The 25,474-nt window shown below is 38.1% G+C and overlaps 1 protein-coding gene across 12 annotated transcripts in view; it reads right to left on the reverse strand.

Moving 5' to 3' along the window:
- TTLL5 (tubulin tyrosine ligase like 5) overlaps positions 1 to 25,474 on the reverse strand; it is a 280,483-nt gene that overhangs the window by 238,417 nt on the left and 16,592 nt on the right. For all 12 annotated transcript variants that reach the window (XR_008661655.1, XR_008661656.1, XM_055304059.1 and 9 more), the window contains exons 4-7: positions 15,930 to 16,012; positions 14,256 to 14,362; positions 8,349 to 8,479; positions 5,726 to 5,808 (exon numbers count right to left, since the gene is read on the reverse strand). Coding sequence is in view for 10 of the 12 variants with exons in the window: in XM_055304059.1 (XP_055160034.1) it covers positions 5,726 to 5,808; positions 8,349 to 8,479; positions 14,256 to 14,362; positions 15,930 to 16,012 (404 nt within the window). In the remaining 2 variants the exon portion in view is untranslated. The remainder of the gene's footprint in view (positions 1 to 5,725; positions 5,809 to 8,348; positions 8,480 to 14,255; positions 14,363 to 15,929; positions 16,013 to 25,474) is intronic.

Consider the following 25,474-nt stretch of genomic DNA (forward strand, 5'->3'; position numbering starts at 1 on the left):
TAAAATTAAACAACTGCAGACCTCTTCCCACTGAGTAACACCTACAGGCCACAGTAGATACATGACCATTCAACTTTCCTCCAAACCAGAGACAACACTGCTGATGGCCATCACTACGTGACACATCTAAAGTCTTTGTCCACTTCCTTTCTCTCCTCCCGCATCATACACATTTGTCCCACGAGTTATGCATAATATTCCACATTACTTAACTTCAATATTTGTTCAATGGTTTGAGACTCTCTTTTCGACCTATATCAGGAATTAAATTGTAAGCTCATCAAAGAAAAGAATGGTTTGGGTATAGTTTCTCTGTATAGTGTTAAATACTAGGAAGCAACTAATGAAAGCTTCTTGATATTTTCAAGCCTACTTCCTCTTCATCATTCCCCAACTAACTCATTTCAAATGATTTCAATTCCAAGCTCACACTGCCCTCCAAAGTATGCTAAAGCAAAATCTAAATTGTTGGTAAAGCTGGAAACACAGTCATTTTTCTAATTGGACTTTAAAGCTCATGGTTAACTGTTAAGTTATTATAAGAAGGGATGGTACAGTTAATGGTGTTATGCTCTGGAATCAGCCAGACCTGAGTTATAATCTCGACTCTACCATTTACTACAGAAATAACAGTAACTACCTCATAGGGTTCTTCCAAAGATTGAGTTTATATTGGGAAGGTACAGTGATAGGCACACATTAAATGCTCAAGAAATATCAGTTATTATTCTTAGTGCAAACTTGATAGTACCTCTATGGTTCTACTACATTCTACAACTCAACTTCATCACGGCACACCATGTGCCATTCCACTAAGAGCTGCGCAGTAAGTTAAAATGAAGATACATTAGCTTAGTATCAGTGTTAGTATTAAGAGATAATCCGTATTCCTCAAAAGGTTTTAAGGAGTGGCAGCATCTGGCACATAGCAAGGCATCCCTAAATATTTTTTGAACGATGAGAAAAAATAGAGAGCTCTTAAGATAACAACATATAAGCAAATAGAAACAAGAGTACTAAAAAGAATTATACTCGCTCCTGCCTCCACCCCAGCCGGCCTGGGGCGGGGGCGGGGGGGGGGGAAGAAGAAGAAAAAAAAAAAGAATTATACTCACAAATATAGGGAGTAAATAGAGTGACCTAAATATTCTCCTGCTACTTCAACATCTCAAAGAAAACATTAATACTGTATTTACTGCGGATAATGTATGAGACAAAGATGACAAAATTTGATCTCCATAATCAAATTTGTACCTTTATCAGAAAATGCCAGATCTTTCCCTCCTCAACCTGAATACACGGAATTGGGAAAATACAGCACTTAGTCATGGTTACTGAAGGAGCTGGGACAAACACAAGGAGCTGGGAGAAACCATGTTAGCTGATCAGCCAAGATACTTCCGTCTATAGGAGCTCACACTTCTCTCTTTGGTATTTCATAAAAGTAACACTTTTTCTATCCTTTATCCTGCTCTTGTGATGGTAAAAGTTGCTATTTGTGGATATTTTCCAAAAGGTTATGACTATTATTGGGAATTTTTAATAAGAGGCCCTCTCCAGTGGGGAAGACAGAGAAAGATGTTCTCCTTTGGCCCTCACACCTAACTCCACCCACCCTATTAGTTCTGATCACCCACTCCTATTAGTCCCTCACCCACTCCTATTAGTTCTGCTCACAGACCCACTGCCTGAGCACTCCCTCCCAACCCCCCTCAACTTTATTTTTTTTCCCCCCTCAACTTTAAAAGGAAAGCAGGCAGCAGCCTTGGAAAGAGTTACTTCATCCAGTTGGCTAATAGGTCACATATTCCACGGGAAAGGATCCAGGTATGGAAAAGACAGGATGGTGAGGCCTTGTGTGTAAGGAAAGAGAGAAGAATATTAACTACATGGTTTGTAGGTCTGAGTAAAAGGTGATAAAATTCCAGTTTTTTGAGTGAAATGGGAATATTTTCCCATTATGTCCACATGCTGCCAGCTCCCCTGGTGCCTGCTGGCATCTTCCCAGGCTTCTGTCTGGCACCTCCACCAAATACCTCAAAGAATCAGACTCATTCCAAAGCTTCACTGAGGGGGAGGAGGGAAGCAAAGGGTCCTGCCAAGTACTTTGATCCACGCAGGGGGTCTCTAGGGATTCAGCCTAGGGAGAGGTGGGAGGGAGAAGGAAACCTTGCCAAACACATTCTCTAAAGACTTGTCACCCTCTTTATGAGACTCCATCCAGGGAAGAGTTAGAGCACTGGGTTCTCAGCCCCACCAAGGAAAATTTAACTTTTGTATTCTTTATGATGTTGGTTTCAAAATAACAAATCACTAGAGCAAAAGTGCATTCCAAAAGAAAAAAGTCCTAGATGAGCTGGAAATAGATCCTATTCTTTTTGACTCATGTCTAAGAAAATAAAAAGCAAACTTGTACCACACAGTTGACTTCCAATAGCAATTCCATTTGGCAGCTCAAACTCAAACCCAAACTAGTGCCGTCTATGAGATTCAAACAACACTGGAGCTCCGGGCATGGAGCTGAAGGAAAAGCTGTCACACAGGAGCCTTCACGCCAAGGTCAGAACAGAAACAAGAAAACAGAGATCCAAAGCATCTGACCAGAGCCTTCTGTCACAAGAGACTCAGGGCAAAAGGCCTCCAGAGTGACCCAGGGCCAGGTAACAGGACTTTTAGCCTGGGTCTCAGGCTGGAGTAGCTGCTGTGTCAGAATGAGATTCTGTAAGGTCTGGCCATCAGTATATCTCGAACAGTTTTTAGTCCAGACTGAATTTAAGAATTTCTCAATGTGAAAGACCTCTCAGAAAGTTCATTTCTACACGTGTAGGAAATAGCTCAGACCATGTAAAAAGAGAATTAGGGAATTTTAAAATACTTGACCACACACACACACCTACCTACTTCCTCTTCTTCCTTTCCAGAGTCCCATTGGAAGGACAGAGAAGATATTTTTAAAAGAATGAAATGACAACAAGGTTAGAAAACATTTAAAAGGACCCAGGAAGAGACCAAAAGTTGAAGGAAATCCTGAAGGATAGAAAGCAGATGGGATCAGGTTGAGAAAACAGAGCAGAGGAAGCAAAATATCAGAGGTGAGAACGATCTTCTCAAGGAGCCTCTGAGAAGTTCCAAGCTGGCAGTAAACAAACATGAAAAGTAGGACTAGGCCAAGGAACAAGAATCAGATAACTAATTCTTAATTAATTCTGTGGGCCTCCTCCAACACCCAAAGCTTTGCCCTGGGGATAAAACCTAACGATACTACTCTGAGGAGGACATCATGTGGGGGCACAGAAATCTGACAGAAGAGTGGACTTTGAGGCCACTCTATCCCTACAATGGACCCAGAGAGGAAAAGACAGGAAAGGTAGTGCTGCCCAGAAGGGAAATCACCAAAATCTTCCTATTCCTCTGCATTCACAATAAAGCCTGCTCTATTTTGACTGGGGCGGCGGGGGGAGGGGGGGGTGCAGGGATGCAGGAAGAAGCTTGCTTCTCACTCACATCCACCTGAGGTGCAGGCTGTCAGTCAACACACTCTGCCTTCGCACAAAACTGAGTTAGCCGTCTGTCCAGGGAGCAACTACTAGGGAATAAGTCCTATACAACAGTACCTGAAACCCAGGCCAGATGTCTATTTCAATCAGTCTAGTCTTTCCTTCACAAATACACCCAAGGTCACACTGAAACTGAGAAAATCCAAAAACTGAGGGGAAAGAAAGACAATCCCAAGAAAGTTCAAAAAACAGAAGAGAACTTTTAAAAGACTTTCAACTGATATCCTAAGGCCAATAGATAAACTGCATCCATAATCCATTAAGCAACAACAGGCTTTTTTTTAAATAAAAAAATTAAAAAAAAAAAAAGACAAATCAGAAACTCAGGATTTCTACAAACTATGATAGCCAAGGGAGAAAAACAGTAGATAAAATGAATATTAAAATGAATAAAGAGAAAAAAAATGAATAAAGATTGGCACCTGGGTGGCTCAGTGGTTGAGGGTCTGCCTTTGGCTCAGATCATGATCCCAGTTCCTGGGATCAAGTTCCACCTCGGACTCCCCACAGGGAGCCTGCTTCTCCCTCTGCCTATGTCTCTGCCTCTTTCTCTCTCTCTCTCTCATGAATAAATAAAATCTTAAAAAAAAATGGATAAAGTTCAAACTGGTGATCCAGAAATATCAAGATGGAGGAAAGCAGAGAATTTAAAATCAGAGAAAAGTTGACATAAAGATCAAGAATGCCTCAAAAAAGAGATCTAAAAGCAGAAATAAAGGCAAGAAATGGATCATTTTCCCTGAACCAAAGAAAAAAATACTAGTTTCCAGACTAAAAGGGCTGACCAAATGTCCAGGAGTAAGAATGAGAAAAGACCCAGAGTGAAATACTGGTTCGATTTCAGAATTCCAGGGGCAACTGGCTGGCTCAGTTGGAGGAGCATGTGACTCTCTGTCTCGAGGTTGTGATTTCAATTTCCAAATTGGGTGTAGAGATTACATAAATGAGTAAAACTTAAAAAAAAAAAAAATCAGAATTCCAATGCCGCGAAGTTACTATTGGGTTTGAATTTTTTACTCACTTAAAGCAGAGAAATGGAATCACAGTTATTAAAGAAAGTGTAATTTTATAAACCTTTAAAATATAAAAATAATAAAAAGTAATCAAATTTAGACCTGGAATGGGGAAGGGAGGGCAAAAGATGATGTTACTACAACATACATCAAACTGGGAATAAACAAACACAATGTAAAGTTAAGAAAAGAAACATAAATCAACTATATTAGGTTACAAACTACTATTAAAAGTCTAGGAAGTGAGACTAGGATTGAGATTTTATTTTACTCTCTATGTGTGTTCAACTTACAACTTTTAGTGAGGAATTTGCAAAGAATCAAGATACTGATGACTTTCAAAAAAAAAAAAGAAGGGGATGAGGAGGAAAAAGAAAAAGGAGAGATACGTAGAAATAGCATCAAGGATGCCATATCAAACTGAGATTAATTTCCTCAATGATCTCAAGGGCAGGAACCCACAATTCTGCTCACAACAGAAACTAAATGTGTATGCTACCAATTAGTGCTTAGCACTGAGGAATTCCATGATAATATGCCACAAGTAGAAAAGGAACCTCTTTTCTGCTGACACCAAAGGCTGCTCTTCTGTAACATTTGATCAAGTGACTTTTTAGCCACAAAATAGCTGCTGGCATAAGAAGAGGTTACTGCCAGTAAGGTGAATAGTAGCCAACTCATACCCACCCTCAACTTATATGTCTGAATGCAGATTTCAGAAAGGAGCACATACTCTTAACAAACAAACAAAAAAAAAAAAAATTCCATCAGTAGCTGGGACAAAAGCCGAAAAGGGGAAGAACCAGTAAGAGAGGGTACCGGGCTGGCTCAGTCAGTGGAGCATGTGACTCCTGATCTTGGAATCATGAGTTCAAGCCCTGTACTGGGTATAAAGTTTACTTTAAAAAAGAAAAAAGAAGGGCAGCCCCAGTGGCGCAGTGGTTTGGCGCCGCCTGCAGCCTGGGGTGTGATCCTGGAGACCTGGGATCGAATCCCACATCAGGCTACCTGCATGAAGCCTGCTTCTCCCTCTGCCTGTGTCTCTGCCTCTCTCTCCCTCTGTGTCTCTCATGAATAAATAAAATCTTAAAAAAAAAAAAGAAGAAGAAGAAAAAGAGGAAGAAGAAAAGAGGGTGCCCCCTGCTGCATACTTACATTGTTGATCAGGTACACACCCCGCCCCCTAGAAGAGGCCACTGGTTTTACTATCCAAGGTCCCCGGTCCTTTGAATATGAATCTGCTCAAAATATTGGGAGATTAAAAGGGGCAGAGAGAGAAACAAGAGAAAGAAAGGACAAGAGTTTATTTCTTAAATTTCAACAATGGTTATCCACTCAGATACCCAAAGAATCTTCCATATTTCCAAGTGGAGGGCAGCACAGCTAAAATACCTGTATTTTTGAACTAGCTTCAAAAACGGACACAAAAACAGAGGGGGCAGTAAAATTACACATTTCTTCCACCATTTCCTCTCCTTCTTGAATGAGGAAGAAAACAAAACAAGGCAACTCTCTAATGTTAGTCTCTTACTATCACAAATAGCTTTCGGGAATCCTGAGATTCCGGCCTCTGTCAACCAAAGGACCTCCAGAGACTCACGCTGCAGACAGTACCAATGAGAGTCGATCACTAGGATCGCCGGGAATGATAACTTTCCTTAAGTGATTTCTCTTAGCTTGTAGGAAAAAAATTGCCCTAAGTCAAACTGTACGTAAGTGGTGCAGGAGGACAGTAATTTACAAGTGATTAAAAGGTGCCCTTTACTTTTTTTTTTTTGTACAATATAGTGATTCAATATTTATATATATTATGAAATGGCATGAGTACATTTACCTTCTGTCATCACACAGAGATATTACAGTATCATTGACTGTATTCCCTATGCTGTACTTTTTATCTCCGTGGCTTATAACTAGAAGTTTGTACTTCTTAATTCCCTTACCTGTCCCGCCCCCCCTCCCTCCCACCACCGCCTCCCCTCTGACAACCACCAGTGTGTTCTCCATATTGAGGAGTCTTTTCATTTTTGCTTATCTGTTTGTCTTGTTTTTCATGATTCCTCATAAAAATGAAATCACATGGTATTCATCTTTCTCTGTCTGACCTATTTCACTTAGGACAGTACCCTCTAGGCCTGTCCATGTTGTTATGAAAGGCACGATTTCATTCTTTTTCTGCATGAATATCCCATTGTGTATATATACCGCATCTTTATCCCTTAGCTATCAATGGACACTTAGGTTGCTTCCAGATTTTGGCTACTGTAAATCCTGCAGCAATAAGCACAAGACTGCATCTATCTTTTTAAATTAGTGTTTTCATTTTCTTCCGGTAAATACTAAGAAGTGAATTTGCTGGGTCATATGATCTTTCTATTTCAATTTTCCCAGGAACCTCCACACTGTTTTCCACAGTGGCTGCACCAATTCACTTTCCCGCTAATAGCACACAAGGGCTCCCTCTTCTCCACATCCTCGCCAATACTTGTCACTTCTTGTCTTTTTGATACTAGACATTCTGCCAGGTGTGATGTGACACCTCACTGTGGTTTTGATTTGCATTTCCCTGATGATGAGTGATATTGAGCATCTTTCCACAAGTCTGCTCTTAATTTAACCTTCTCCTGTCTCTTCTGGGAACCCATTCACTTGCTCGTATCTTCACGCTTGCTCTCCTCCCTGGGGGGCTGCTTCTCTTTTTCTCTCCTTATAATCACATCTACCCCCATATCTGCAATTTCCAGAATCTATTACCTTTGGCCAGAACTCAACCCTGCCTTTACAACTGCTTGCAAATCCCCACATGGAAGCCTGTAGGCCTCTCAAATTCATATTCCTCAGTCCCAAATTTCACCCCCCTCATCCCTTTTAATAGCTTTTCCTTCATGGTCCTGGTTACACTCCCTGGTTAAAGACAAAAAGATGTGCTGATACTCCTAGTGTCTCATATTCCCACCTCTGGAACCATCTTTGACCCTTACCTCACTACTCACAGCCAGCTGGTACACTCTGTTTATCTGACCACTCTCTCCACTCTTTTCCATTTCAACTATCTAGTTCAGTCCAACTACATTTCTTATCTAGATTATTGCAATACCCTTCCAAGGACCACTGTGCCCTTCTCCTTGTTCCAATTCAATTCACACAGTTATTTTTTTAAAAGCTAACCTATTTGTGTCCCTTTCTTTCTCAAAAATTGATCACCCACACTCAAGTGAGCAATGGAGCAGCAGGAATGCAAGAGGCATGGAAAAAAATGGAATTTCTGGGTTATACTATGCAAGGTGGACACCAAAGGAGAAGAACTTAAAACAGACTTTATGAAGAAGAGGAAATGTCCCACCTTGTAAGTCACAAAAGTCCAGAAATCAAGGTGACAGGAATAGTCCTTAAATGGCAAAAACAAAAACAAAAAACAAAAAAACCACAGAGCCAAAAAGGAAGCATACATAGTTCAAATGCAGAAGTATCTACATCCTTACATAGGCATTAATTCTTGCCAGTGAAGAGACTTTTTTGTACCAGACAGGGGCACCAGTGTATGACACCAATATGTCTTTCTAGAAATGATGGTGACAAGTTTACTACAAATAAATATACATGGACACAATCAGGAAAAAAAAAAGTTTTAAAGTTAATATCTCCAGCTGTTTACTAAAACACTAAAAAGTGTTTTACACTTTTTTAAGGATTTGAAAAGCTCTAATTAGTTACTGTCTGGAGGGAGCCTTTGGAGTTCAGTTGCAGAGGATCAGGGTGTTCGTAGCCAAGCACTTACTACAGAATTCCGCATACTCGGCTGGCAGAAGGAAAGTCTGAGGGAGGATGTGAAAAGCCTTGAATCCATGCGTATGCTGCATTCGAATGATGTTTTTATATAGTCGGTCTTTACGGGTTAGTTCATAGGACCTAAAAATCATAAAAGTTTTTCCATCTCAGTAAAGTCTGACTCCAAGGTTTTTCTGTGTAATCATATACTACAGAATTCATAAATCACAGAGCTGGAACACATACTGAGGACAGCATTACATCTCAGATCGACCACTTTGTCAGCCCCAAAAGTTTAGTAATCATTTTCATAAAATAGAGGTCTTTGGTCAGCTTTATTCATTAAGGTATAACTGACATACAGGAAGATTTGCCCTTTTTAGTGTCTCATTCTATGAGTTTGAACAAACATACGCAATTATGTAATTGCGACCAGAACAATTCCAACATTCCAAAAAGTTACCTGGAGTCCCTTTGGAGTCAACTCTTCCAATCACTGCCAGGCCTTGGCATTCCTGTTTCCTGTCCCTATAATTTAGCCCTTTCCAGAAAGTCAAGTTCATTGAATCACATACATGTGTCCTTTTGAGACAGTGGCTTCTTTCCCTGAGACTTGCAACAACGGATGTACACTCCTGTTGTTGCCTGCATCAGGATTTCGTTCCTTTTTATGGCTCAGGAGTAATTCATTGCTGTATAGACTGCAGTTTCTTTATCCATTTACCAGTTAGACACATAAGCGGTTTCCAATTTTTGAAGATTATGAATAAAATCACTAAAAGCATTTACATACAGACTTCAGTAAGGCCTAAGTTTTTGTGTGGATTTAAGTTTCCATCTCCTTAGGGATGAGACTGCCAGGTTCAGTAAGATTGTTTAGTGAGTTCTACTAGTTATCTATTGCTGCATTATAGATTACTGCCAAGGGCACCCAGGTGGCTCAGTCGGTTAAGCATCTGCCTTTGGCTGAGGCCATGATCCCAGGGTCCTGGGATCGAATCCCACATCGGGCTCCCCTGGTCATAAAGTAGTCTGCTTTTCCCTCTGCCCCTCCCCCCTGCTTGTGCTCTCTTGCACGTTCTCTGTCTCTCTCTCTCTCTCTCTCTCAAATAAATAAGTCTTTTTAAAAAATAATAAATTACTGCCAAAATATGAGCTCAAATCAATGATAAAGTTTTTCTATCTTATAGTTTCTGTGAGTCAGGAATGTGGGGGTAGCAGGGCTGGATAGTTCTGTCCCGTGGTCTCTTGTGAAGCTACAATCAAGATGTTGACCAGGGCTGTGGTCATCAGGCTCCACTGGGGCTGAAGGACCCACTTGACAAATGGCTCTCTCACGTGGGGCTGGTGTTGGCAGGAAGCCTCAGTTCCTTCCCATGTGAATTCTCCTGTAATGCTGACTGAGTGTCTACATGACATTCTGCTAGGTTAGGTGACTGAAACTGGAAATGCAACAAGAAAGAAGCTACAACGCCTTTAAGGACCTACTCTCAGAAGTGACACACAGTCACTTCTGCCACATTCTATTCATTAGAAGTCACAAAGGCCAACTCACACCCAAAGATAGAGAAATTAAGCTCACGTTTTTGAAGGCAGTATCAAGGAATTTGTGGACATATTTTAAGACCAACACATATGTAAGTATATATTTAACTTTATAAGCAACTGCCAGACTATTATCCGAAGTGGCTGAATCCTTGTGCATCTCCCACTGCTTCCTGAAGTGTCAGCTTTCCCATTGCACTGCATCCTGACCAGCACTTGGTGTTTGCTGTCTGCTTTCTCTGTTCTGTTTTTAGCCATTCCAACAGGTAGGTAGTAGTACCACATGAGTTCTTCTAGGACTTTTACAGTTTTAGGTCTTACACTTAATTTAAATCTGATTCTTTTTGCCAAGTGCGTTTTCATGGAGTTTGTGACTATAAAATATATTTTAAAACCGACTTCAAATATAAACAAACAAAAAAGAGAGCATTCTAAGTTTGACTTTTGATAAATATATTCAAATTTTTAAGGTCCAGAAACCAAATACATCAATAAATTCTAGCTTCAGGAGTAGCCTGTAGCTACTAAAAATCATTATGAAACATCTTAGGAACACTACGTGTTGTATGTTAACTGAATCATAATTCTTTAATAGTACCCCAAAAAATCTAGATTACCCAAATAAAGAAAAAACACTAGTGCCCCCACTAACGAGTTCCAAACCCAAAGCATTCTGGGAATTTTTACACAAAGATATCTAGGGGATCTTACCTTCTGAGAAACGTGGCCTGAACAAAGGTTAGCATACTTGAAAATAGGACCGTTCAAGAAAATAAAAGATGTGGCTACCTTATCCATATTTATAGGCCTAATGTCACAACAATAATTGTCCAATTTCTCATATAACTACACAGAACTTGCATCATCATCAGTGATAATATGTTTCTCCTACATAGTATCCAAGACAGACCTTAATTTTAGACAATAATGAGCCTACTAAAGTCCTAGATCACTAACTTAAGGATCCCACTGAAAACTCAATTTGCATCATTAAGAGATGGATATGTGAGAGAAAATTTTAAAGAAAAACAAGGAAATAGTCATAAACCTTGGAGAATAACTGCCACCTATCAGGGAGTATATTCTGGAGTACTACAAACAGTCCAAAAGTTAGCCTCTGGACTCATGAGTTCCACTACTGGTTTCCAGTCATGATTTGTCCCACTATTTAAAAACCATCTAAGAATTTTGCTGTAACCACTAAAAACTTACTGTATCTGTTCTTTGGTTCTAATTTTTCACTGTGATTTCTTAAATTCAAAAGGTGGCTTTGACAAGTCTAGGTATCACAAACATTGCTTTCTTGCCCACTGTCCTCCTCATAAGTGTAGAGCAGAGGTCTTTAAATTTTAGATAAGACTCATCTAGAAAGTTTCTTTAAAATTATTGTTCCTGGGCTCCATTCTCAAAGTTCTGGGATAAAGTCTAGGATTCTGTATTTTATACAAGTGTCCCAGGTGACTTTGGTACAGATGGTCCACACCGGAATATAGATTTAGCCTAGAACACTAATTTCCAAAATTCCAAAATCACCTCAGTGCTTCTTAAATACACAGCTTTCTAGGTATATACAGACCCAGAAAAATTAAGCACCTAGAAGGTACTTTATACATATATACCTTCCCTGGATATGGTGATTCCATGAATCTGCAATGGGATCTGTAAATGTGTATTTTTTAAAAAGTATCTGCAGTGATGTTTATCATCACTTAGTAACAATGACAAAAGGACAAGAAAAAGATTGCATTCTCCTAGAGATGCCCAATTCTAGTGGTCTCCAAATCCTTTTGCTTGATGCCCCCCATACAGATTTTGAGAAACCATGTATCCTTTAGTTGGCATCTCAGATTTTTCATGAAGAACTTACATTGCCCCAAATAGACCAATGAGTGATAAATATTATTTTAAAATAAAACCGTAACACTACCCTTTTAAGTATATTCAAAGGAACCTAAATAACATCAGGATTAACTGCCACTATACATTTTTAAAATTTTATTAAAGAGAAAAACTGTTTTCTATCAGTAAATTTTTCACTTACTAAAATACACTCTTTACTGCAGGTAATACATATGCAGAGAAGTATAAAAAATCATAAATGCAAAGTATGATAAATTTTGGCCACCTGTGTAAGCACCACTCAGACTGAGTATAGAACATTCCCAGCACCTCAGAGGCCTCCTTCATACTCCTACCCAGGAATTATCCCCAATCACCCTTGCTATTACTTCTTTCATGCCATTTCCCACAAAGAATGGCTTAGACCCATAGAACATATTTAATGCTTGGAGGTCTTCTATATCATAGCATACCTTCTCTACAACAAAATATGCATGTGAATTAATATGCATTATTTTCAAATTTCCTGTGATCATTCAGCTATAAACTACTTTATAGTGGACTATCATTGCAACTCTTGTAGTACAAAATTCATCAAAACACCATAAATGTTATAAATTTTGATTAAAATTACAACAGTGTTAGAGTCTCCATTTTGATAATTATACCGCAGTTATAACTGATGTTAATGTTAGAAGAATGAGATAAAGGATACAGAATAACTTTAGTATTTTTGCAACTTTTCTAGAAGTCTAAAATTACTTAAAAGTTAAAAAGTTATATTAGTTATATTAAGAAAGAGTTCACAACAATATTAAAAACATTTTAAGTGCGTGAATTCCTCTTGCATGTGAGTTCGAGTCTTTAGAATGAAAACATGAGAAATAGCAGCAGAAGCCACCAAGCATAGTGCATTTATATAATGAACTATTTATGTGCTTGAACATGCAAGAATAATACATTCAAGAAGCACTCAAGAAAAAATTGGATTGAATTTATTAATACCGTTTGAGTCTAAACTGAGATAGAATTCCAATATACCTACAGGAGTATTTCTAAAACTATTAAAATAAATAATATACTACTAACATGAATTTGGAATGCAGACTCTAGTGTAGGCTATTTCAAGGACTCTTAAATGCCTATTTAAAATAGATACATATGATTCATTTCAATCATCCAGTCACACATTTAGAATACCAAATCAATACCACAATAAGGAAGAAAATGAGGTTTAAACTACTCTCTACGAATGAAGCTGAGACATCAAATAAAACTGGAACTTGTTATGAAGACCTTTCAAAACACAAATTTATCCCAGATTATGAAGAAACTATTTGACACAGGCCTGGTACTTACACACAATGATAAGATATAAAACAACAGAATTGAAAAAAATTAAGAAAGAAATTTCATTATATAAAAATAAGAAAAGAAAATAAGGTAATAAATAAAAATAAAATTTGTTAGCATAAGTACATAAAGACATTATGAAGGACGTAAGTCCTCTAAATAAAACATAATCACCGACCAAATAAAAAAATTTGCATTGAATTTCCTTCTCTTCATTAGATGAGATTTGTTTCCCTCATTTCTATATGGTCATCTATCTCTCCATGGTTGAATATGACTGCCAAAATAAGGTAGGATTACAGCATCAATTTCATTTCTATTTTCTTTTTCACAGATGAAAACACTAAAAAACTCTGGTCACAAAAACAATAGCTAACACTTCTACAGAGTTTACTATGTGAGAGGCATGCACTGTTCTAAACATCTTAGATCCTGATAGATTAAATTCTCACAACAGTTACCAAAGTCATTCAGCAAAGCTGGGATCTAGGCCCAGGTAATGGTTTACAGAGCCTATGCTTCTAGCCACCAGGCAGTATTGCCTCTATGCTGCCATTAACAATGTGACTGGAATGAGTTTTCTATAGCAATGGCAGTCAATTCTTTGAACTCCTTCCTAATTCTGTGTCAGAAGTCACAAGATGATCGATCATTAAAATTAAAATTAATGGTCTATCAGCTGGTAATTTGATCAGGTCCTCTTTTAATTCCATTAAAAGTAAAGAAATGGAAATCGCCATCATGATGGTCATTACTGGTCATTTGTCATTACCAGAATTCAAACCAACATCATTTTTTATGTACTTTTGTTTAGAATCCTGGAAGTGTTTGTACCCAAGGACAATGCATCAAATTAAGATTCTAAAAGGGGAAACAGTAACTGTGAAAAAAGGAGGTGAGAAGGGAGTACCTATCCACATGAGGGGCTCTCAACCTACCCAATTTCAGGAGAGAAAAACTATGGGATTTGCAATCTAGAAACAGTCTCCTTTAGAACCATCCATGTCTACAGTCCTTAGAAAGACTTCATATAACATATACTTATGGATGTTGACATCTCAGTTTGATTTACAGACTGCTGCCCTATATCACAGACTTCTTTTTTTAAGGACATTAATTACCTCTACCTGCCCAATGTTAGGCACCTTTAAATGGAGCAAAGGAGCTACAGGAGCATTACCTGGGAAAGTGATTAACCTTTTGTGCTTCAGAGAGGGTGCGAAGTAAGAAGGGCTTCAGGTGGGATCCTGTCCACATTAGGTTATAGTCAGTGCTGCTTGGGTGAACCTGAGGGCAGATAAAAAGAAAAAAAAAAAAAGTGTCAGAGATAGCCTCTCTCCAGAAACAGAGACAGCAAGAAAGGCCATAGAGATTTTTCACCTACAGAACACAGTCAGTGCCCAGTTAGTATGTAAACCTAGTAAAATAAAAGCTGAGGATAAAGAACATGAAGATGACCAAGTTTAAAGAATGGGACAGTTGGGCAAATCCCAGATGCATAAAATAGAACAAATGAACCTTTCTATAGAAGTCTGTGATATCTTTTAACATTCTTGCATATCAAAGTATGAGAAGAGGGCTCAACCCCACAACTCCCTTCTCAAAGTGTCCTTATGTCCCTGCAGATGATGGGTATAAAGTACTGATCAGAACTAAAACCTTGTGGTAGCAAACCGACTTAGAATATCACTCATTCATAAGAATTCATCTGTCTATTCATCCAGTAACTACATACTCGGGGCTTACAATGTGATACATTACCATCTTAAGCCCTGGAGATAAAAAGCAAGAAAGTGTATAAACTAGTATCAGAACTTCCTCAAAATGTCTACTTCAAACCTCAACCTAAGATAAAAAGCTAGCAACCAGACTTTTATCAATTATTTCAAAATATCTATAGTGTAGTCTGTCTAGCATTTTTTTCTTGTCCCTTTGATATCAATATCACAATTTCCTCAATTTTCTTTGGGAATAACATACTACTTGGGTTTATTTTTTTTAAAAGATTTTATTTATTTATGAGAGAGAGAGAGGCAGGCAGAGACACAGGCAGAGGGAGAAGCAGGCTCCATGCAGGAAGCCCGATGTGGGACTCAATCCCGGGTCTCCAGGATCACACCCTGGGCTGAAGGCGGTGCTAAACCGCTGAGCCACCCGGACTGCCCATACTACTTGGTTTTAAAAGACTGTCAATAACATTCCTCACCCTATCACCCTATCCCCTGGTCCCGGGCAAGGAGTAGATCCTGACCCAAGCTGGACCAGTCACACTATCCCCAGAATATGATTCTTCAGTGAAGAATAGCACAAGGACAATGAATCAATGAACAGAGTTAAGTCACTTCTATAGCAGTACCTTGAAGAGACAGTCCTGATTCCTGTTCCCAGATCCCCAGAACTGTCCCAGGCTCTCTCCTTCCAAAGGCCTGCCTTTTCAGCTCTTCTTTGATTCTGCTACCTATTCTATGTGTAACTGACCCACAAATCCTTTTTGGTTTAAGTTAGGTAGAATCTGTTTCTGTTGCTTGCAATCAAAGAAGACAATTCTTTATGGGCAACTCTGTCTCTACCACAATCTTCAAATCATAGCAAGAAAAATGTTTGGGGTTTTTTTTGTTTAAAACAGAAAGGGGAGAGAGAGTGAGAAAGGGGGAGAGGGAGAGGGATCTTGTAAAAATGTTTTCCATGTATTTTAAGGAGAAACTGATAAAGTCACTCAGAAATTCAATGAAAGCTCTACATTATCATAGATCCCATGTACCTTCTAGAGCTGCCCTGTTAACTGGTAGTCAGGTAGGTGGCTAGGATTTTCAGCTTTAGAGCAGATCAGGTGAGATAGTAAAAATGAGCTTACTTCATGAAATCCATGGGCTGTCAGAATGCTGCGTACCAGGCGACTATCCGTTCGCACAATTTTGTAAGACAAATGATAACGTTCTAAAGAAAAACACAATCAAATTCAGTAACCAGAAAGTTAACTGTAGAGACAAAAATAAACTGTAAGATGGTGGCTTGCTTAATTATACTCAAGAACATATACTGCTACCCTTATGCTACTATAGGCAGGCTGCAGATTATCTTGGACCAAGGGTTCTTAATGTGAGATTCACTGAGGGTTATTAAATCTGGATGAGGGACAAAATATCTTTGTTTTCACTACTAGTTGAAATTGAACATTACCTTCAATTATGAATGTAGACACAAAGCAGAACAGTGCTAGCAATTCCTGTGACCCTAACACCCATAGATACCAGGTATTTTAATATTATTTTACAATTGTTACAGTTATCTCAAAATATCACTTCTCACAGCATTTAAAAGTTATTGTTAGTTAACAGACCTTCCACTAAATCATGTTATTTAATGCACTAATAAAAATGCATACATGTCACACATTTAGTTTTTAAGAAATATTTTAATAATTGTATTTCAATACAATTGATTTTGTTTTTAACCCTCTCTATATTTTTTATACACTTAAAACACATTATTCTGAGAACAGACCCATAGGCTTCCCCACACTGCCACTGCACATTTGGTACACTGCAGAAAAAGGTTAAGAATCCCTGCTCTAGATAGCCCTCTGTGTGCAATGATGCTGGTTACCAGTGTATCTTAGACCAGAGGTTATAAACTGATGATCCAGGGACACCACCAATCTGCAGATATAGTTTGTTAATTTCTCATTGTGATTTAAAAATAAAATTGAATTAACAACCTTTTGAAATTGGAGGAATTCATATAAAAACCTAGATTTCTGGGCCTCTCTTGAAAACCCTGGCAACTCTGGGCTTGCTCTCTCTGCCAGGGCAAGAGTCAATGGGAGAAGCACAAGTGCTCCCTTTGGGGTGGGCTCACAGGCTCTGTGGTCAGCACAGTCCCTTCACTCAGTGACATTTCGGGTCAGGCCCTGAAAGCATAGTGACCCCTAAGACAAAAGTCTGTCATGTGATATTTCTATATATCCCCAAAGACTAACATTTACTCTAGCCCATTAAATGTAATCTCTTTCTATATATCACTACAAATTGTTTGAAAAAATTAGTCAAGAATTCCACAGAACAGGGATCCCTGGGTGGCGCAGCGGTTTGGCGCCTGCCTTTGGCCCAGGGCGTGATCCTGGAGACCCGGGATCGAATCCCACGTCAGGCTCCCAGTGCATGGAGCCTGCTTCTCCCTCTGCCTATGTCTCTGCCTCTCTCTCTCTCTCTCTCTCTCTCTGTATGACTATCATAAATAAATAATAATAAAAAAAATAAAAAAAAAGAATTCCACAGAACAATTATTTTTTAATTTTTTTAAATTAAGTAATCTCTTTGCCCAATGTGGGGCTCAAACTCATAACCCTGAGATCAAGAGTCACATACTCCACCAACTGAGCCAGCCAGGTGCCCCATCTGCAGAACAAATTTTTTAAAGGGCTGCATATTGAACACTTTCTGAATGAGAAGAATAAGGAAATGATGGACAGGCCTTAGAACAAAATTCAGCCTCTACGAAGATAAGCGTACCTTTTTATGAATTCATATGAAAATATCCATAAATCCCTGCTGCTACTTGCCCAGCCCTGGCAGGAACCCCATGCAAAGCAGACACACAGGAAGACTGGAATGAAAAGGCCAGACACTCCATACTTCTCATTCTTGTGGCAAACATCGAAAGCCCAGTTACAGGGTTTCCCCAATGATGAATTACTATTATGTTGCCTTTGCAATACTGTTGTAAGAAAAAGACTTCAGAGCCCTATGTGTTCATTGTAGTGCACAGTATAATTTAAGAAACAGTACAGTGCACTGCTTAAGAGTTTGTCTTCTGACTCCAAGTTGTAGAGGGAGAGCACAGGAAAGGCCTGGACCATCTCGTTAACACCAAAAAAGAGAAAAGTGCTCCAAAACTGATTGGAAATATGTCACAGGGGTCTCAATGGCCAAATTTAAGAGAACTTCAACATAAAAATGAATATGACCGAGAAAAACTATGATTCACTTACAAAAAAAAAAAAAAAAAAGAATCCATGAGTTCACACTGATTAAGAAGGTAAAAGGTATACTGGTTTTCTATCACTGCTAAAATAAACTACCATATATTCGGTGGCTTGACCAACACAAATCCACTGTCTGATAGTTCTGTAGGTAAGGAGTCTGACACAAGTGTCATCAAGGAAAGAGCAGGGCTGCATTCCTTTCTATAGGCCCTGGACAGGGTCCATTTTTTTTCCTTTCTCAGCTTCTGGAGGCTGCCCCCATTCCATGGCTTATAGCCTCCTTCGTCTATCTTCAAAACCAGCAATGGCAGGTCTAGTCTTTCTCACATAGCATCAACCTGACTCTTTCTGCCTCCTCCTACTTTGAAGAACCCTCATGATTAAGGTCAGCTGATTAGCAACCTTAATCCTACCTACAACCTCAATTTTCCATTGCCATGTCAGATAACATTTTCACAGGTTCTGGGGATGAGGAGGAGGTAGATAAATTTATGGGGACCATATTTCTGTCTCCTATAGAGGAAAAAGCTCTTCTTTACAGCAAATCCAGCTAATAAATGTAGAAGGAAAGAAACATAAAATCAGTATTTTACAAAAATCATAAGAGAAAGTAGTTCAGACTAAAATCAATGGATACCAATGGGTGAGGATATTCATGTATCTCAAAACATCACTCCAGAGAAAGCTTGTAACAAAGGAGAAAAGCACTCCTCCAATGAAGCAATCTGGTGAACACTATCTCAACCAAATCACAAAATCTGCCATCACCAATAATGCAACACAATGACATCACATCCTTCCTAATGTGGTACAATGAGGACACAACTGCACTAAGGGATAGCGCTACAAAATTTTTAAACCTGAATCTAAACACGTGGAAACAAGCAGACAAGCCCAAACTTAAGGACATCTGCAGAGCAACTTGTCTGAAAATCTCTAAAAAATGACAGTGCTGTAAGAGATACACACACACACATACACACACTCACAAAGTGTCGAAGATTTGAAGAGAAATACGAAAATTAAATACAATCTTTGATCTGGTCCTAGATTTTAGAAAAATAGTAACAGATATAAAAGTCAAAACTAGAACAACTAGGGAAATGTGCATAAGCAATGTATACCGCATAGAATATTTTACCAATGTCAGATTTCCTGAGTGTCACCTCAGTACTATGGTTATACAGAGGATGCCCTTGTGCTTAGGTGACACACTGCTGAATAAAGCATTAAGGTATAAAGTATTTGAACTAATTCTCAAATGGTTCAGAGAGAAAAGAAACATGACAAAGCATTAACAATTGATGAGCACAAGGAAAGAGTATTACATTCATTCAATGAAGCTATTATCATAGCTTGTCAAAAGGTTTTTAATTTTTTTAGATTCAATGTTTAGAAAGTGAAAGAAAATCAGGTCTCTTCATTATGATAACTGTGATCACTGACATCTCCATTTCTGTACATGTCAAAGAATCATCCACGCTGGAGACCAGAAGTATGCCTGATTCCATGCCTGTTCTGCAATGCTCACCTCTCAGTGTCCAAGCCATGGGGAAGGTAGTCACTAAGGCATACAGAAAAACAGAATGACTATCTGGGGACTGGGGAGGAAGGGGAAATGATAAGAGAAAGAGTAGATCTCTGGAGTGGAACTACCAAGGGTTCACATCCTGGCTCTACCACTTCCTGCCTGTAATCGTGAATAAATTATTTCTCTACGGTCAATTCCCCACATGTCAAATGGGGTTGATAATAAAAGTACTCAACTCATGGGGTAGCACTAAATCATTTAATACACATAAAACTTTTAGAACATTTGTTGTTACACGGTAAAAAAAATATATTTTTAATAGTAAAAAAGTAAATTATGTAGTAAAATAGCTACCATACATAAATTACACATTTTACATAACAAATTTAAAAATAAAAATAAAAAATGCTATTAAAACTCTTGCTCCTACTTTTCCTAACATAGAAGAAACATGCCATTATCACTGCACTCAGTGACTTGATTCTCACAGTATGTGAGTAGTACATAGTGACCAACTACTTCTAATCCATACCAACTAACTACACCCAACTCTGATACAATGCACATGTTCCAAAAAGGGAGTGCTAGAAAGACAGGGTGAAATGACATAAAGCAAGTGTGATTTCTGGGGATTTTAACTCACATTCATGTTCTGTGTCCAACAGCCCTATGTCAAATGATGCTGATTACCAGTTATAAATTGATGACCCACAGGCCAAATCCAGCCTGCAGATACAGTCTGTTCATTCTTTGTGGTGTTTTAAACATAAAACTGAATTAATTGCTCATCTTTTAAAATTGAAAGAATTCATACAAAAAAAAAAAAATCTAGATTTCTGGGCTCCACTTCAAAGACTGGGCAACCCTGGGCTCTGCTCCCATGGCAAGAGTCAAATGGAGGCTTGCAACTATAAACTGAACTGATCCAACTGCCCAAGAAATAAGCACCTTATCCGTATTTCCTTCCATATAAAAACAAGAAGTAGAGCGTGGTATTGGTCCTACTAGCAAACTGCCAAACATCTGCTATATGAGCCTCTGAACATGCCCTGTGTCAATTCTATCATGAGACTACAGAATTTCCTCTTCTCCAACCGCTCATGTGTGCATCAGGAGGCAAACTAAAGTGCTAGGACCTTCAGCAGTAGAGTGAATTAAAACAAGGAACCAATAATCTGTCAGCACAGAAGCACCTAGGGAGTGATGACATGCCCTAAGAGGTTTGATCAAAAATAGCCTGGGAAACTAGAATGAAGATAAAACTGACATTTTTTTTTTAATTTTTAGAACATAAGACTAACCCTTTCAATGGCAATATAGTGTAGCTTTGCCTCATTGTCAGAAAATGAGGTCTATACCCCCACTGCTGAATACGGCAGTCACTAGTCATGTATAATTACTGAGCACCTGAAATGCAACTAGTGTGGGGATGCCTAGGGGGCTCAGTTGGTTAAGTGTCCGATTCCTGGTTTTGGCTCAGGTCATGGTCTCAAGGTCATCAGATCAGCCCCATATGGGGCTCTGCCATGGGCATGGAGCCTGCCTGAGATTTTCCCTCTGTCCCTCCCTCCCTCCTTCTCTTTCTAAAAAAGAAGAAGGAGGAGGAGGAGGAGGAGAAGGAGAAATGTAACTAGTGTAACCAAAAACTGAATTTTTTATTTTATTTAATTTTATGAATTTAAATTTAAATTTGAAAACCAATACTGGAATCAGTTACTGGAAAACTTGTCTGGAACAAACTGAATACATGAATTTACTTTTTCAACTATAATGGTTGTAAAATCTAAATACAGATTAAAAATTTCTGATGAAAATTTTGAACCATACTGAGATTTTATGTTTACAGTGTAAAATACATACAGATGTCTAATATCTTTTTTTTAACATTTTATTTATTTACTTATTTGGGAGAGAGCAAGAACGAGGAGCAGAGGACAGAGGGAGGGAGAAACAGGCTCCCCACTGAGCAGGGAGCCCCATGCAGGGCTCAATCCCTGATATCATGACCTGAGCCAAAGGCAGATGCTTTATCAAATGAGCCACCCAGGTGCCCCTAGATATAAAATATCTTAATGAATTTTTCTATATCGAGTAAATGTAGAACTAATATTTTGGTTTAAATAAAATATATTATAAAATCAATTTCACCTATTTCTAATTACCTTTTTTTTTTAAAAGGCCACTGGAAAACTTACATATCTACCTTGCATCGTATTTCTATTGGACAGTGCTAGTCTAGCAAATGTAAACTTATGAAGCTGACAAATTCAGAAGCAAATTATAAAATGATGTTTCTTTCTAGGAACAGATTATCTTAAACTGAAAATACCTCTCATCTCTAAAATGCAATCCCATTTACATGTTCAAAGTTTATGCAATTTTGAAAAAAACACGGAAATAGTAGGGAAAGAATGTATTTCTGGAATATTTCACAAATAAACCATATGAAATCATACTGTACCAAAAATATTAACAGTAAATTCAATGAAACATTTAACAGATCACAGAAAAACAAGACTGGCATCTAACACTCTAAGATCAGCAGAAGATAACTAATGCCCCAGAAACACTTCTCAAGGGGATTTAAACACAGGATTATGATCTGAGCAGATCTATGTCAGCTATTAAGAGAAGAGAGAAAAAAAGAAAAGAAAAAGACCTAGAATATTTAACAATTCAGAAATCTGAGATAGCAACTAGAAACACTCAAATTGCTCTTTTCAGGGGTGCTTGGGTTTGCTCAGTTGGTGAAGCATCCAACTCCAACTCAGGTCATGATCTCAAGGTCCTGGGATAGAGCCCCATGTCAGGCTGTCTGCCCAGTGGGGAGTTTGCTGGAGACTCTTTCCCTCTCCCTCTGCCCCTCCCCTTGTTCATGCTCTCTAAAATCAATAAATCTTTTTTAAAAACTGTTCCTTTCATAAAGGAAGGTTTAGAAAATTATGAAACCTCAAAGAATTGGAAAGATACAGAAAATTGAAAACACAAAGTTTGAGAAAAAAGTTCAGTGGCTTTTTCTTCAATCACAAGAATGTGTAAAGGGTAAAAAAAAAAAAACAGACATGTAAGTTCTAAAACACAGGGACTGCTTGAACAGTGGGTTAACACGGATAGATACTAATTTCCAATAAATGTTCAGTACTCTAAAAAAGAATGGTCTGCTTACCGCCACAAATACAGAGATTCACTTATGTGACAAGCAGACCAAAAGAAATCTGTTTTGGGGGAGATTATTTACTTCTATTGTTTTTACCTACCTTTGATGTTTTGACTTCAATTGTATTGAAAGGGAGTTTCTTTGCAAATGTTAGCAATCTTCAGTTCCTCCAAATTCAGAGAACTTGAGTGAACCATATCCCTTTAAGTGGTAACCTAGCAACTTGCTGAAGGGATTAGAACAAGACCCTTGGGGAGAGAGGATTCAAATCCCAGAAGCAGGTGTTCACTGTCCTCTGAACTCCTGGCTTATTTTATGGAGCAAGAACAGATCTTAAAGTCATTTCAAAGTAGAACAGATCCTATTCAACAAGTAGAGTAAGTAGCACAAATTCTGAGTACCCACTATTTACCAAATATTAAATGATCTCATTAACTCGTACAATGCCTACAAGGTAGCTTTTATCTCCACCTCACTAAAACAGTTGAGAGAGTTTAGGTGATTTGCGCCAGACTCACAGCTAGTAAATGCCAAAGCTGGGATTTGAACCAATGTATAGAACCCACATATAGACTCTTTCTACTATATCACACAGCAGTTCTGATCCATGGTACTATAACCTCTGAAGATAGCTACAGGCTAACCCTAGAATTCAGAGCACTGCTGAATATCAAAAAGAAGAGTGGAGATAAATGAAATTGAGACTAAAAAACAATAGAGAAAATAAGCAAAATTAACAGGTGGTTCTTTAAAATGATCAAAATTGACAAACCTTTAGTTAGACTAAGAAAAAAAGAGAAAAGATTCAAATTACTAAAATCAGAAGTGAAATAGGAACATTACTGCTGACCTTACAGAAATAAGGATTACATAAGAATACTATGAAAAACAAAGAATACCAAGAATAAATGTATGCCAGCAAATTAGATAAACTAAATGAACAAAAACTAAAAACATACAAATTTACCAAATCTGAGTCAAAATACAAAATATGAATAGACATATAACAAGTAGAGGTTATATCAGTAATCACAAACCTCCCAATAAGAAGCCCCAAATACATGGATTCACTGGTGAATTCTTCAAACATTTGAAGAACTAACACCAATCCCTCTTAAACTCTTCCAAAGAAGAGGAGGGAACTCATTATATGAGGCCAGCATTGCTCTAATACCAAATCCAGATAAAGACATTACAAGAAAACCACAGATCAAAACCCCTCATGAATATAGATACAAATACCCTCAATAAAATACCAGCAAACCAAATCAAACCGCATATTAAAAGGGTTAGATTATCATGACCAAGTGGGATTTATCTCAGGAATGCAAGCATGGTTCAATATACAAAGGTCAATCAACATAACATACCACATTAATAGAATGAAGAAAAAAATTTTTTCAATTAATGCAGATAAAGCATTTAACAGAATCCAACACCCTGGCATGATAAAAACAGTAAACAAAGGAATAGAAGGAAACTTCCTCAACATGATAAAGGGCATTCATGAAAAACTTACAGCTAATAACATACTTAACAGTGAAAGATTGAAAGCTTTCCCCTAAGAACAGAAACAAGCAAGAGAAAGATGCCCATTTTTACCACTTTTATTCAACACTGTACTAGAAGTTCTAGCCAAAGCAATTAGGCAAGAAAAAGAAATAAAAGGCATCCAGGTTGGAAAGGAAGAAGTAAAATCTCTATGTGCAGATGACATGATCTTATATACAGACAATGCTAAAGAATACACACATACACACAAACTATTAGAGCTAATACATGGATTCAGCAAGGTTTCAGGATCCAAGATCAATATACAAAAGTCGGTTTTATTTCTGCACACTGGCAATAAACAACCCAAAAATGAAATTGAGAAAATAATTCCATTTATGATAACACCAAAGAGAATAAAATGTTTAGGAATAAAGTTAACCAAAAACTCTAAAACTCATACAGTGAGAACTATGAAACATTGATAAAGAAATTAAAGATGACCTAAATAAATGACAAGACTTCCCATGTTTATGGCTTGGAAGGCTTAACACTAAGATGGCAATATGCTACCCATCATAATCCAAACAGCCTTTATGCTCAAACAGAAAAGCTGATCCTAAAGTTAATTTGGAATTACAATAGTTCCTGAATAGCCAAAAAAATTTTTGAAAAAGGAGAAAAAAGCTAAAGGACTCACACAACCCAATTTTAAAGCTTTGTACAAAGACATAGTAATCAAACAAAGTGGCACTGGTATGAAGTTAAACAAAAAGATAAACAAAATATTAAAAGTCTAGAAATAAACCCATACATCCATAGTCAACTGACTTTCAATGACAGTGCCAAGACTATTCAATGGGGAAAGAATAGTCTCTTCAACTAATCACACTGGGACAACTGGATACTGACATGCAAAAGAATGAAGATTGACCCTTATCTCACACCATGTAAAAATATTAACCCAAAATGGATCAAAGACCATTTAGCTCTAAACGTAAGTTTAACCTTTGATGGGATCCCTGGGTGGCTCAGTGGTTTTGCGCCTGCCTTTGGCCCAGGGCACAATCCTGGAGTCCCGGGATCGAGTCCCGGGTCGGGCTCCCAGCACGGAGCCTGCTTCTGCCTCTGCCTGTGTCTCTGTCTCTCTCTCTCTTCCTCTCTCTCTCATAAATAAATAAAAACAAATTTAAAAAAAAAAAAAAGTTTAACCTTTGAAACTCTTAGAAGAAAGCA

The sequence above is a fragment of the Nyctereutes procyonoides genome, unplaced genomic scaffold, assembly GCF_905146905.1.
Source record: "Nyctereutes procyonoides isolate TBG_1078 unplaced genomic scaffold, NYPRO_anot_genome, whole genome shotgun sequence".
In the NCBI taxonomy this organism is placed as follows: Eukaryota; Metazoa; Chordata; class Mammalia; order Carnivora; family Canidae; genus Nyctereutes; species Nyctereutes procyonoides.